Below are 14,906 nucleotides of genomic sequence, written 5' to 3' on the forward strand. Positions count from 1 at the left end.
TCATCTTTCAAGAGTCAGTCCTCCCCTGCTGGCTTATGAAAAACTAGTCCTTGACAATTTTAAATCTTCCCAAAGAAAATCAGAGGTGACATTAAAATTTGCCTCCTCTGCATGTAGACAAACACAAAGCTGCAAATGCACCTCTATGCACAAGCAAGAAGACCCTCAAAGGTGGGCTGACCACTTCAGCAGGGTTTGCTAAGCCAGTCATCACACCCCAGCACCCAACTGTCCTTATACTCCTGGCTATCAATATCCTCTCCTCTCTAGCAGCAGTAACTGTGCTGCCCAATATGAGGAAGCATCACTGAGAGGATGGGAGAGGCTGCTCAAGTCTCAGAGTTTATTTGTGAGTTGTCACCCTGCATGGGCTGGTTTCAGTTGCTGCCTAGCTCTCCTCCAGGTTGCACATCTGGGCTGAATATTTGACCTATATAGAGAGCCTGTGACAGGAAATACCTAAAATCAAATCCAACTTAGTATTAAAACCTTTTATAAAGTGTAAGTCTCAGTTTTATGGAGACCTGGTGTGTCTGCTTTAGCAGTGAGTTTAGACATTTATACTTGGGTTGGTTTTTTTTCCCCTGACATCTGTTGTTATTATTTCATATGAAATAATGAAAGGAATGAATAAAAGCAAACACTTCTCCTAAAGCACAGAAGTCACCATAGTGCCTTGGAGCTATTGCTCAGACAATGATTTCAGAAGTCTTGTGGTTAACCTGAACTCAAACACTGTGCTCCTTCCCAACTCTGAAAAAGGAACCAGTAAAAGAGAGAAAACAAATTTAGTTGGCTTATTTACTTTTCACTTAACTATTATTTTGACAAACTTGGGGTTTTTAACTGCATGATTGGTTAAAGCACAACTCTGAGTACTGAAACAAAGTCGCTAATGCTTTTAAAGTCTCCAATAGTGGAAAACTATTTCACTGAAGGCATAAAAAAGTAGCCAGATGCTCACAGAAAATCACCAGAGTTTCTTTGGATACACCCAGCAGTTCCAATAGCAAAAGATTTAGAAACTCATATAACAGAGCTTTCTTCTGTCCTTTGAAACACCCTATGTCCAAGCTGTTGCATCCTTGAGAAGTACCCTGAAAACAGGGTATTTAAGCATTCAAACCAACAGGGAGAAAAACTTCAAGAACCAATCAAATCTCTAAAATTTATGAAAATCAAATCCAGGCCTGAATGAAAACATGGCTGCCTTCATTGAAATAAATCAATAAATAAATGGATAAGGGAAAGCATAAAGAGCAGAGGAGTGGCATTGCTGGGGTGCAAGGAGGAGCGCAGGGAGGATATTTCCCCTTGGAACAAGTCTATGACTGGCATTTGGACTCACTGAGGAGACACAAACCCCAGGGCAGCACAAGAATCCCACTGGAAAACACAACATTGATGAAGAAATGGAAAGGCAGAGCCCAGCTTGCAATGACAATTAATTGTTCCCTAAGGTAGCTTCTGGGAAACTCCTGGGTTTTGAGGAGCTCGGGAAACACAAATGCACTCTGCAGCCAGACTCTCACACTTCACCAGCTATGCTTCCCATGAGCTTCTGCTCATCTTCCTACAGGGTTTCAGCTTCCACGTGACTTTTTAGCTCTCACATGGCCATTGAGAAGGTGGCACTTTGATTATACTGTAGTCTCTCCATTTTACTTCTCTACCTGCCTCCAAACTAGTCACGAAGGATCCAATTTAAGCAACTAAAAAGCACATTAAAATGCTTCAAGCACAAGCAAGCACCACAGGATTCTGGGGTCTGGAAAATTTGCTTAATAGCTTTGAAATTTTGAGCTCTCAGCATTTTCACAAGCCTCTGAGCTTCCTGCCTGCAGAAAGATGAAAGTCTGAAAAATACCAGGAGAAAGACATGGCTCTTGATATTTCTGGGCTGATGGGAGGGAAGAACTGGAGGTTCAGCAGGGAAACTGTTCTGAAGCTCCATCTCTGTGCTAGAGAGTGAAGGAGCTGAAAATGGTTCAAGCAAGGTTCAGACAAATATCTCTAAGGGTGGGCACGTCTCCAACCCAAATGACTGAGTGTTCAGAGGTCTTTCCTCCCTATTCCAGCTTCCTAGGATCTTGCAGCCTTATGCAGCCAGCAAAAGATTCCCCACATTCATTCTGACTAAACAACTTTTCTGCTTTGTTTAACAATTCAGCCCTGGTCTGGCAAAGGCTCATGATTGCAGGCTAAACATTTAGCCCCTAGGAAGCCTCACTGATTCAAAGCTAAGTGTGTTAGAAGCCTCACATTGAAATGGGAGTCATTAGTGAGTTTAAAATTGCAAGCACACAAGCCTGTCTGCATGCTGAGGGCTGAAAGCCCAAAGATCCACACTGAAAGCAATGTATTTATCAACCAGTGGACACAGCAAGGACTACTCAGGAAAGCTTTCAGATAAACCCTAAGTGATACTACTTGCCCAGTGACGTTTGACATCCTTTCCTTGGAGAAAAACGTTTCCACCAAGAAAATCCTTGTCTCCACTGCAAAACGTGTTAACATGAAAAATGCAGGCCATGATTTGGGATTTACCATTAACCCAATTGCTGCCTTGGAGAGCACATCCCCCTTCCCACCCACAGTAGCTGGAAGTATTTACTAGGCATAGCTATTCTGCACTTGAGAAGCTGTGGAATGGAGAAAGCTTTGGGGCAAGCTTCCCCAAGCACAAACCCCTCTGTATTTCAACTTACTAATTGTGAGGAAGTAATTCTGATTCAGGATTAATGAATTGAAATATGGGACAGTTTTACAGAGAAACAGTGCTATTTTCTCTCCACTTTGTCCAAGATCTCTGTGGTATTTTAGCTGCATAATTCCACATTAACATTTCCAATTACATTTAAGAAATTTTCCCATGCTATTGCTCTTGTAGGAGGGCAGGGGTCCTACAGGTATGATTGCCATTTGACTAGCATTCAGGCATCAAAAAAACCCCAAGTGAAGACTATCTATCTTAAATGGAAGTTTCTGTTCTAAATCACTGCAAAAATCTCTATGGGGGTTGAAATGTGGTCAGTCTCTATGAGGGTTAAATATGTCTGTGGTCAGACATCCTCTCGTGATGTGTATGGGGCAAACTCATTATACTATTGAACATTATCACAGAGACAAAAAAAGTGTGTTGATCTGGCATAAAGGGCGATTGTGATTGGTGGTAGGGAATGCCTGCATCCAGATTTAAGATCAGCTCTTCAAAGATCCTTTGAATTTTTCCCTTCATATGACAGATGTTTCGGGAGGACCCTGAAAGCAGAGAGAAGTCATAAACCTGTCATCATAAAACACTGTATCTCTGAAGAGGGGAAGATAAAAATACTCTAATTTCTGGGAACAAATGAGAAAGATGGTTTTCAGTTGCTCCCACTGCAAACAACACCCTCTCCCAGCACACCCTGGTGATGATTAATACACTCAGGCAGTTTACAGTAAATCTTGGATGTGATGGAAGAAGGAGATACTTGGCCTCGCCCTGTGCTCTCTTGTCAAACACAACTCCCCTTGAAATAGGAGACTGTTTTTCTTTCGAAAGTTCATGTGAGGAAAGAGGTACAGGGGAAATCTAGGGACAACAGAGATCACAGACATCCTGAACCCCTCCATAAGCCAAAGAAAACTCTGGAAGTCAAGCAGGGACGCTTGAGGTTCCCCCTCAGGTTCCCTTTTAGGTCCCAGCCAGGAGAATCAGTCTCATAGAGACAAATTTAGTAGTTTTCTTGTCATTTATCTTCTTTTTGTGATACAGGAAGCGCTCAAACCCCAGAATCTAAGCAAGCAAATCAGATTTAGGATGCTCTGCTAGCCGTCTTCCAGATGAGCTATTGAAGTCCAAAAGAAAGAACAACCTGATTCAGGGCTCTGGTGCTTAAGCCAGTGAGTCCCATTATAGAAGAGGTGAACACTGTACCTAGCATCGCTATGTCTCCTCATGGATGGTGAAGATTTGTCTGCCAGGTACTAGGATTTAAAACTGAACATTTGTCCATGTCTCCTGAATGGATCAGAACCCTGCAATCGTGTCTAACACAGCAAGCTCTGGGAGAAACATGGCCACCAGACAAGGCAACAAAACAGTCTATTTCACTTTGTCTGACTTCAAATGGTTTATCTGACTTCAACTGTTTCCCTTTATCTGACTTGAGATGGCTAAGGCCCTCTCGTGGCTCTTGTGCATACACATCTCACAGGGAAAGCTGCTGCACGTCAACCTACTGAGGCACACAGGTGCTGTCAACTCATGTTGCAAAAGCTCAGAAGGAGCTGAATGGGCTCTTGGAGAACAAAGATGAGCCTGATTCACCAGCCTAAAGGCTGAGGGATGAGATATCCTGCCCTGATGATTGTTTTGGTAGTTATATTAACTCTCAATGAACGAAATAGAGCAATATTGACTCCAGCTTCCATCAGAACCACTGAAATGATCACTATTTGTGCCTACATTTGTAAGGACAGGAGCTTCTCTCTTAGATACTCTCTTAGATTGCAATCTGTTGTCAAGCTCATGTCAATATTTCTTTCAAACTTATATTTTTGGAAGCGTATAACTATAAAAATGCACATAATCCTTTAATATTGACTTCATGAACATCTGAGTTGTGTTGTTAGTTGAATATGGTTCTTTGGACTCATGGTGATTATAGAAGAACACTATTATCAGGTATATACCTCACTAATTCACAAGCAACCCAAGGCTGACATATAGTCATACAAGTCTGTCAGGCAATTCATCAAAAAAAAGAGATAAAAGGCGAGAGCTCAATTAATCAGGTCCATTATTCACATTGAGAGTAAGTTTTCCCATTGGTAGTTAGAAACTACAGAGCTGACACACTGTGTAGCAGAAAGAAGTAGAGAGACAGGGAAGTTGCCTCTACATGAACTATGTTTAACATGTATACATCAACTTTTACTATGTTCCTTGTTTGGACTGTTAGATGCAGCAGCACTTTTGCAAATACAGCATCCTGCTAATGCTTGTGTGAAAACAGGAGCAGAACTGTGTTATTTACTAATATTTACAGACCCCTACGCTTACAGGATTCCTATAGTGTAAATAACTGCAAGTAAACAGAAGATTAATCCTGCATCTGGATGCTTTCACCACTAAATCAGATACTCAGCTTCCCTCATGAGCAATAGCTACTGGAAGTCACTGTGTCTGGCAGAAGCTTGACAGCTTTTTTTTGTGATTTTCTGCAATATCAAAGACATTTTTGTTTAGAAAAATGGTGCAGATCACTGTGGAAATAAGGAATGGAACCCTCACCTTTTCTCCTCTCCATTTAACCTACAGTAACATGGTAGAAATCCTTGCTTGCCAATGTCAGTATGTCACCCACCAGAGAGGAAGCATTCTATGCCCAAAAGATAACTTCAATATCTATCAGCAGTCACCAAACTACCCTTTGTAATTCAAACAAGGCTGGAGAAATTAACAGCTAAACCCAAGCACTCTAAAGATGCTTTAAATAATCCCACATACTTGTCTTACATCTTCATAGGCACTCTGACTCTCAGAGTCACCATCTGGCATGTCTTCATTCCCCCTCTTGTTTTTCTCACCTTTTTTTTTTCTGTTGTTGCCATTTTTAGCTATGGGCAGAAAAGAGAAATAGTTTCCCTTTTACACCTGTCACGTTGATTTAGCACTGCCTGGTGACTGCATGGGGAAGAAAACGCCTTGCTGCTCTCTGATGGTGCTCCATCCCTTCCAGTACGTGCAAACACCCTGAGTACCTTGTTCTTCCCCACACCAGGATGATACAAACACAGGGGAATGGAATCATAAACCTTCCTTTTACTGTGCTACAAGGAAATTAGGAATGTATTTGCATCAGAAGTAATGAATTAACATTGCAGTGTATTTTACTAACGGTTTGATGTAGTTGTTTTTCATTACTTGATCAGATATGCAAGAACCCCACCAAACACCTTTTGAAGAGAAATAGCCAGAGAAAGGCTTGCAGAGGAGCAAGGCTAGCCCCTGGAAGAGGTGGATGTGCTCAGTGATGAACATCATCTGTGGCTCATGAAAAGAAGTCCCCACCAGGAAAATAATCAGAGAGCAGCAGCACTAGAAACCCAGCTTGGAACTGGCCAGAACTGGGCATGGATAGTGTGTGCAGACAGATTACAGAGAAATAACTTCTACACTGGAGATGGAACTGCACACATATGATGGCCTTGACCATCCCTGAATGAAATCCCATGCCAAAATGAAGGAAACTTGAATAGTCTCTTTGATTCATGGCCTATAGAATTAAAGAGGATCAAACTGTCCATTAAGGTACCTCCCAGGGATAGAAGGATTAAAGATGATTGTCTGTTTCTAACATGAGTGATTATTGCCATCACCTGTTTTCTCTTTGTATTTGTTTGATCTTAGTAAAGGCAATGAAGTGTTTTGCATGTGAAATCACTAGATTTCAAGGCAAATAATTTAACTTGCATCATAACTTTCCTTGTTCCCATTTTCCTTAACTAACTAAAAACCTATAACTATAAAACAAGACATAACCTCACCAGAGGCCTGGAGCCAGGCTGTTCTCAGTGATGTCCAATGATAGGACAAGAGGCAGTGGGTATAAGCTGAAACATAAGAAGTTCCAAAGAAATACAAGGAAGGATTTCTTCCCTATAAGAATGAGGGAGCACTTGAATAGGCTGCCCAGATGGGTTGTGGAGTCTCCTCCTCATTCAAACCCAGCTGGAAGAGTTCCTGTGTGACCTACTCTAGGTGGTCCTGCTCTGGCAAGGGGGTTGGACTAGATGATCTTTTGAGGTCCTTTCCAACCCTTAAGATTCTGTGATTCTATGCTGAGCAGGTCAGATCTAATACATGCTTTGCATACTAACACAAGCACAAGCAATGGCTAAGTGTGAAGATGACAATCAAACCTTAACCCTACAGCCAGACAACAAATCTTTTGGTAATCTGCTTTTTACATAGACAATGAACTGAGTAAGACTCCAAAATCCCAGGAAGAAAAGGCTCAGACACTAAACCTTGAAGAAATTACTTCTGTACCACACCTTCCACTTCCACTACTTCATCTTTTTGACAGATACTAAGTTCACATGGCTGACAGAAGTCTTCATTCCCAAACTAAAAGAAATAAGTGAAATTGGATTGTGAACCATTAGCTTGACCTGTCTAGCCATCTCACTGAACAGATAATAACATTAAAAACCATGAATGAATTCAAATAACGAGTGACTGGTAATATGCTGGCATTTCAGGAACAAGCCTAGACTCAGGTTCATACTATTAAAATCTATTCAGTGAAACCATCACTTTTTTAAAGAGGTATTTTTCTCACCTTAAAAATTAGTTTGAATTCAGAGGAGGCTGCTGGGAGAATTATCATAGAAAATGGTTTTCTCTAGCATAATCAAATGTGTTTATTCTGCTCTTTTTTTTTCCCCTCATGTTACATTATTCATTGAAGCAATGGGTAGGGAAAGATGCTAATCAAAAAGACTTGGCCAATTTTGAGGGCATTGCTCATTATTCATTCTTAGTCATCCTTTGTCCTCTTGTTGTGATGTGCTTTAAAAGACAGGCTCTTAAATGGAATGACTATGTTACATTTCATTATTCCTCATATTTGTGGGACTGCTGAGGAGAAGCTGGTAGATGAAAGAAAGCTCATTAAAAGCCACATGTTTTCATCTTTTCTTGTTACATCTGGCAATTAGGATGTGATACAGGTCATATTAAAATTCATGGGATATGCATCGAGGGTCAGTGAGTTTGTTCTTAAAAGTTGCTAGTGTAAGGAACTTAAGCAAAAGCTTTAGAATTACAATCTACATCCTAGGTCACAGGAGTGCTCCCTTTTCTCTGGGCTTTGCAGGAATGGAAGCCATCTACAAGGTTTAATGGAGAGGATTCCAATGGGCTAGAAAACAGCAGTGCTGGTAATTACCCAGCTTAGTGGTAATTCTGTGCTTATTTCTTCTTAGTTCCTGTCTGAGCCATTTATCATTGAACAGCCTTCACTTGTACATCAGCCTATGTAAGCAGTCATCCCTCAACCTTCATTTTACCCTCTGATGCAGTTCCCTGATACAAAAGCCTGTGTCCTGTTCTCCCTGACTCTCTGCTATTTTCAGCTCCCGCCCCATTTCCCTTCACCCCTCTCCTCTGAGCCCCCTGACCCGCTGTCAACAGCCACTGCAGGCTCTGCTCCCTGCCAGCACCACGCCAGTGGCCCACCCTGGATGGCTTTCTGCCCTTGAAAGGCACCTTGCCAATGTTTCCAATGGCTTCTTCTCAGTCAGGGTTTTTTACCTCACCTTCAATGTTCCAGCAAAGTTCAACACGTTGGGTTTAAAATACCACTGGAAAACTTTGCCTTTGATGACTCCCTTTGCCCCCAGACTTCCTCCAAACTCTCAAGGTATGCACTCAGCCTCCCCCCTTTCTATCTTTGCTCTAGCTAATCCCATCTAAACCCACAATTTTGGCAAGCAATGTCGCTTCACAAACTACTTTTCCTTAGATGTTTCCTTCTTTTCTAGCTGGAAATGTGGTATACCTAGAAGACACCTTTAAAATGCTTTCAGCTATCAGTTCAGTCCCTTACCAGTCTTTTGTATCTTCCTACTGAACAAATTCACTGTTCAAATGCCACTAACACCATAAACTCATCATAGTTTTACCTTTACAGCCTCTTCAGGTCTTCATCACCATTTTTGCACCAGTTTTTCCTGGAAAACATCTCTATGATTCATCCTTTCCTCCTAGTTTGCTCGTGGCTCTCTATCCAAGCCTTCATTAGTTCATTTCCTGACAAACACCTCAGTTAATGTACTATCAGTCTATTTTTATGCATTCAAATCCTTTCTGCAAGGCAATTTTCATGGTTTGCACTGACCATTTTATCCTGCTCACTTTCCCTCGCTGACTCCTCAGATGTGGTTGAGCTCCTGACCCATCCAAGAGATTCCTGTACCCCACATAAATTTAAATACCCCACAAACCAGAAACCTGAAGAATTACGTCACTGAGCATATGGCAACATCACAAAAAAACAAACAAGCAAACAATGATGGTTCTGAAGGGTTTCATCAAGCTTGGGGAAAGTGACAGATGAGATAAGACAAAGGAAATCATGATTACTACACACACACTCCCATTAATGTGCAGAGATCAAACCCTGGAAGACCTGTGAAATATAGAATAAACATGCTCTGAAACCCATTCTGAGCACTGCCACATAAATACACCCCACTCCTTTATTTTCTAAATGCAGCCAGCAATGAGAGATGGCCAGAATGAGAACTTCAGTAACAAGTTCTGTAAATCAAATGAAAAGAATTACGGATTGAATCGTGGCAGATTAGGGTGCAGAGGGACTCACAGTGGGAACTGTTCAGTCACAACCCAGAGCAATGCACAACACTGAGCAGTGTTTGTGAGGACCTCAGCCCTGTAAACCTCTCAGTGATGAATTTTCCCTGTATACAGGCAGATCCCCAAAGCATCTGTAGGGATCTGTCCCACAGATGCTAGAGACAACACATATTAAACTCTATTACAGGCCTCAGAGAAGAAAAACATTGACGTTAACGAGACTCTTTCCACTGTTTTGAATGAGCTTTGGAAAGAAGCCTAAACAAATAAGGATGGAGTTAAAACAGGGGAATACATATATACAGAAACCTGTCAATCCAACAGTTTACCTTCCAGGGATGACCTAGCAGCACTCCATTGATGAGTCACGTAAAGGGTGAGGAATCAGGCTGGTACTGTGAACTGTAATTTGAATCAAGTATTTGCAAATATTGATTCTAATGATACTTTCTTTAAAAGCCACATTGCAAACCCTGCTGGCATCAATGGGAGGGTTTTTTTCTACACTAATATGTCACAGATTGAAAATATCTCTATTCTCACCACCTTCAGTAATTAGCTTAAATAAATCGAGTGTGTGTCATCTGTTATGTGCCGTGTCCTTCAGACTGCTACGTTTGATTCCAACTTTGATTCAAAGCTAGGGCTGATCAGTACCAGCTGCTCAGCCAAAGGGCAGATCACATGTCCTGTTCCTCTGCTTTCTTCTTCCCAGCTCCCTGCCAGACTATTGTTTGTTGCAACTAATTAATCCCACATGCCCCAGCTGCCAGTGAGCCTCACAAACCCCACAGTTTTGTATTTACTGCATGGCCAATAAATTGATTCCAGTTCTGGGTCTATGTATAAACACATAAATGTATACATATATATACAACTCATGAATTTACACAGACTGAGTTGCTCACAGATATCTGTTTGCCAACTGCTATTATTGTCTGTAGCTGTGAGAAATTAGAAGTACCCATTGTTATTATTTTAGGCACCTACATGAGGGGCCAGATTTTCAGATCTTCATTTCAAACTGAGCCCTGATGACGTGGTGACACAGCACTGTGCACTGGAATCCCTGCACCAGCAAGACATGGCCCTTGCCTGCCTTTGGGACAGGAGAAAGGAGAAATTTTAACACTGTCTGCAGTCAAAATTGCCTGCCACTTACTGCTAAAAACCTCCTGTTTTCACTTACATCTTTAACAAATGGTAACCATTCTCTTTGCCTTAGGGCTTATTATGGCTATTTCAGTTAAAATAGTTCAGCTGCTCCCAAGGAAATACACTGCATTTTCCCATACTAAACTAAGTGTAATAGCCAGTTTGCTGGGTTGGTATTAAGTCTCCATGCAACAGGGCAAAAGTTCAGGGCAGGGGATCAGTTGTTTGTTGTACCTCTGGCTATTTTTTTTTTTTAGTTCATAGGCTTTAAAACCTCATATTGCACATGGCTGGTGAAAGCTTGGAAGCTCAGTTGTGTCAAAGGAGGGACAAAGCTATTTCCAGCTGCTTTTTGTGGTGCATCACGAGCTTCTGCCCTGCTCTCCTTGACCTTGTCTTTGGCTGTGCTGGAGAGAGAGGCTGAGGAAGGACCTCACCTGACTGACTGCAGAGAAAACACAACTCCCTGGACTCAGAGTCTGGTAGAGTGGTGAGTTAAACCCGGTGAATTAATAAAAAGCAAAATCAGTAAAAAACAGCAAAAAGATGAATGCTGCATGTGTCAGTTGGTGGCCACACAACGGGGTGTTTCCTGGGGAAGGTCTGAGAAGGTCTTCTTTTGCCCATTGCCAATCCCACACTTTCCTATATAGAAATATGACTGTGATTCCATTTGTAAAAGCAAATATTCTTAGCAAATGACCGAGGTCAGACTACCTATAAGACCTCAGTGTGCTCCACTAATAGGTCATCCATGAAATACAGCTTGAATTTTGTCCTGTTGTGTCTACAGTGCATAAACAAAACCAGATTTGGAAGGGATGAGGGTTCCACAGTGATGGAGGCTATTATTGGTAGGGCTGCTTTCTTCCCTGCACCTGTAAGGCACTCAGTGAGTGGGTGGGGGACAAGGAAGGTGCCTGTCTGGGAAGAAAAATGAAGGTTGCTCTCACAGATTGGTTGCCATCCTCACTGCTGTCCTGTTTGGTGGAGTGTGAGTGAAGCCATGGTGCTGGGGAAACTGGGAAAAGACCAAGGGGGAAGGTGACAGCAGAGCTGAACTGCAGGACGTCCCACTACAGCCTGGAAATCTGTATTGCCTGCATCACAGTGAAGAAAAAAATAGCCTGGTACCTAGTTAAGCATCTTTAAATACCATGTGTTGGCCACAGTTAGATAATTAACTTAAGATCCCTTATGGATGGTCCAGGCAGTGTCATCTGCTTGGGAAGATGCTGGGCCCTGAGGGAGCCACAGGCACAAAATATTTCATGCCTGTGCTCTCCCAAATCATCTTTGATTTCTGCCTTGAGATGCCTGGGAAACCCAAACTGCCTGCCCCACTAACAGGTTTCAGTATTTTCTTATCACTGTTTATGATAAAAGCTTGTACCTTTGCTAATCAACAGCTAACTAAAGTCTGTCAGTGATAACTTTACCTTGAAAATACTTATTGACTATTTGCTAGATCTAACTGGGAAAAGTTCATGTCATTCCACAACCCTCAGTCCTCTCTTTTGCTGCTCTGCCTGTATTAATGGCTCTAAACTGCAGTCTTTGTGCCATATGCTCCAGCTGTGAACATTAAAGGTTTCCTTCTGAAGCAAAGGGTGTCTTCAGCTATAGGAGAGTGGGATTTGGCCCCAGTTTTTACAACTTTAAAGTTCATGGGCCAAACTCACTCTTAAGTATCCCAAACCAGTAAAGTACCTACCACACGTTCAGGAAGTACAGAAAGAAGTCACTTTACTTTCAGGGTGGTGCAGTGAGCTCTTAATAGGAGTAATTGGATGGTAAAAGGGGATTGAGTTTCTGTAGACTTTAATAATTGCAAATTTTCATCCAATTAAATGCAGAAAATAGAAAATGGAATTAAGGGTGTCCTTTTTTTAATTGTAAGGCATTTTAATTGCTGTTTGTGTATTTTACAGGTCAACAATCAAACTGAGCTTGTTACAGCTTAGTTTTTATGGGAAGAGCTTTGTTTACAGATCTTCCTCTGGAGAGCTTTAAAGTGAAGTCTCAAAGAAATTCACAGGTTTGCAAGTAAAATTAATTCAGGAACCTCTCTTAGATTAAAATGACAAGGGATAATGTAAGATATCACTACATACAGTCAGCTTTTACTATGGAATCTCTCTTCTTTTGCTTAACAGAGCAGCAGCTTTAACGGCGAGCCAGCTGTCAAGTGTAATTAGGAAGGAAAAGTCCATATACAAGCTAGAGTGCAGGATGATTAATACATTACTACTCTGGAACAGCTTTACTTGTTAAGGAAAGGGTTAAAAAGCCTATAAAAGTTCTGTAGATCTGTTCCATGGGATATTGAAAATGAATATGTTGTCATCATCACCACCACGAGCACTTCTATTGTTATTATTACCAAGACTACCATTAAGTGGATATTTATTAACGCTAAAAGTCACAGTCAGCATGAGATTCAGCAGACTCCAAGCTCTGGAAGAGGAGGTGGAAAGTTACCTGGTGGAGTTTCAAGAATGGATTTTCCTTTTTTGCCGTTTTTCTTTGGCTTTAACTCTTTCCTGCTGGGTTTGAACCCTGGGTGCTCCTCCGTCTCTGCGGCACGTTTAGGTCCTTCCTCTCCAGGTTGCTCCGTGAAAGGAAAAAACTCTTCACCAGGATAGGGAAAGGAATAATAATGATCCCTGTTGCTAATCTCCTGCAGGTAATAATCCTGATCGTCCATGGGTACAGCCTGGGACACGTCCCCCAGCAACGCCAGCCCCAAGGCACAGAGAGCCAGGCAGAGTTGAGAAGAACACGAGCCTTTCTTGCTCAGGGCAATCATTATCGTCTGCTTCTGCATGAAAAAAATCTCCTCTGCACGTCCCAGAACTTTATTTGGAAACAGGGAAAAGAGAAAGTCTTAGCAGCCAGTGGACCCAGGCAAAGCAGAGGGCTGAGGGAGGCTGACTGCAAGCAGCGCCTCTGCTTTGGGCGAGTTTTGCAGGAGTTGCGAGGCAGGCAGCGGGACGGAGGGCTGCAGCGGGTGGGGGCAGGACGGGGATGCATGTGATCCTCAGGCTCCCCAGCCAGCCAGACTGACAAGCACTCCACTCTGCTGGTGTTTGGCAGGTGGGATCTCCAGTGTGTTTAACTGGCTGCTTTTCCACTCCTGCCTTTCATTTTTGGGGGCATTTTAAAAGCCTGTCGCCGCTTTCTTCCAAACGCAGAGTTACAGGGCGGTTTCTGCTAAGTCCCAGAAGAGTTTCTTTCGTCTTCCCGCATGCAGCAGATCCAAGAGAGCGTTTACTCAAAGAAAAGTAAACTTGGCAGCCAGCCTTTGCCTCCCAGCCTGTGCACAAGTATTTCCCTGTCCCCTGAGATGCTGTGCAGAGGGCACAGCAGTGGGCACACCGAGCTAGGGATGAACCCTGCCTGAGGCTGCTTTGCACTTTGACCCTGGCCATACGTGAGGATATGTGGGATGTGGGTCTGTGGCAAATAATCCTCATTCCACATATGTTGTGCTATTGTCCCTTTCATGTGTTACATGTCCCTTTGATCTTTTTTTCTTTTCAGCTTTTACAAATGCAGGGTCCCTCCCCAGCACAGACCTCAGCCTCCCTTCTTTATATTAGTTACATGCAAACTATCCCTTTTATAGGCATGTATATAATCACTTGTATTAGTTTAAACATACATATGATTATACATTAGATATAACTAACATAACTCATCACATGTCATGGGCCAATTTTTAAGAGGCTTCTCATATAGCATATGGGAACTCCCCACACTCAGCCCAGCTGAAAACCAGGAAGGACATGCTTCACTAGTGGCCCTTTTTTCCACACTGTTTTTGGAATGATCCTGACTTTTGTTCTCTCTGAAACATCTTTGAAACAGATTGGGGTATAATGTACTAGCAGCTGCACACATGCAACCCGGTGTCATTATCAGAATCAATTTGTCTGAGAATAAAAGCTTATCTTTCATCTTTTTCATACCTGTAAAATAACCTCCAGTGTTGAAGGAGATGTGCAACAGTTGGCTGGCACAAAATATGAATCCTTACTCCCATGTTGAAAGTACCAGCTTATATTTTCATCATGCATATTGTATTTCTTGCCATTGTCCAGTCAGTGAGGGGAAACTATTCCATCTGTTACCCCACTCTTTTTTTCTGCCTTTGCAATCACATTTTGTCTGTGTTTCTCATAATGTTAATTCCATAACAAGCATAACTTTGTATCTCAGTAGCTATATCTTTTGGTATATATTCAGTTCCCAGACTGTGGGTGATCCAGTCTCATATATTTAATGCTTATCCTTGCTTTCTTAGCAACTGTCTCAAAAGCAATTTAGTGATTATGTTGTATTTATTGTCTTTCCTAGCAGGAAAATGAAAATATCT

The 14,906-nt window shown here is 42.1% G+C and overlaps 1 protein-coding gene across 1 annotated transcript in view; it reads right to left on the bottom strand.

Annotated features, from left to right (window-relative positions):
* CPXM2 (carboxypeptidase X, M14 family member 2) overlaps nt 1–13,355 on the bottom strand; it is a 72,900-nt gene extending 59,545 nt beyond the window's left edge. The window contains exon 1 of the mRNA XM_062001151.1: nt 13,010–13,355. Coding sequence (XP_061857135.1) covers nt 13,010–13,355 — 346 coding nt within the window. The remainder of the gene's footprint in view (nt 1–13,009) is intronic.
* Between the last annotated feature and the right edge of the window lie 1,551 nt (nt 13,356–14,906).

The sequence above is a fragment of the Colius striatus genome, chromosome 8 (assembly GCF_028858725.1).
Source record: "Colius striatus isolate bColStr4 chromosome 8, bColStr4.1.hap1, whole genome shotgun sequence".
In the NCBI taxonomy this organism is placed as follows: Eukaryota; Metazoa; Chordata; class Aves; order Coliiformes; family Coliidae; genus Colius; species Colius striatus.